Source organism: Penaeus monodon, chromosome 15 (assembly GCF_015228065.2).
Source record: "Penaeus monodon isolate SGIC_2016 chromosome 15, NSTDA_Pmon_1, whole genome shotgun sequence".
Taxonomy (NCBI): Eukaryota; Metazoa; Arthropoda; class Malacostraca; order Decapoda; family Penaeidae; genus Penaeus; species Penaeus monodon.
In genome coordinates this window covers 7,426,175-7,426,407 of record NC_051400.1, presented here as the reverse complement: position 1 = coordinate 7,426,407, position 233 = coordinate 7,426,175, and the positions used below count along the sequence as shown (strand labels likewise).

Here is a 233-nt window from a genome sequence, read left to right as displayed (position 1 = left end):
AAGAAAGAACCTACCCTTTACAGAAATACAGAAATCCTGCGTGAGAATATTTTTCCTCACGTCCGTCGAGGTTGCGCAGAAGGCCCCGTTCTGCCGTTCTGCGCAGGCGTAACGGAGTCTCCCCGCGTACCTGAATGGGAACACGCATACCTGGCCCCTCGCAGTCGCTGTCACTTTCTTATAACCTGTAAATATTTTGAATAATTACAACAGGAATTTATGTCTTTATTTCT

At 46.4% G+C, this 233-nt stretch overlaps 1 protein-coding gene across 1 annotated transcript in view; it reads right to left on the bottom strand.

The window, feature by feature from the left end:
• The window catches only part of LOC119581720 (multiple epidermal growth factor-like domains protein 11), an 18,007-nt gene that overhangs the window by 4,225 nt on the left and 13,549 nt on the right, over positions 1 to 233 (bottom strand). Inside the window, exon 15 of the mRNA XM_037929845.1 lies at positions 15 to 185. Within this exon, the coding sequence (XP_037785773.1) occupies positions 15 to 185 (171 nt within the window). The remainder of the gene's footprint in view (positions 1 to 14; positions 186 to 233) is intronic.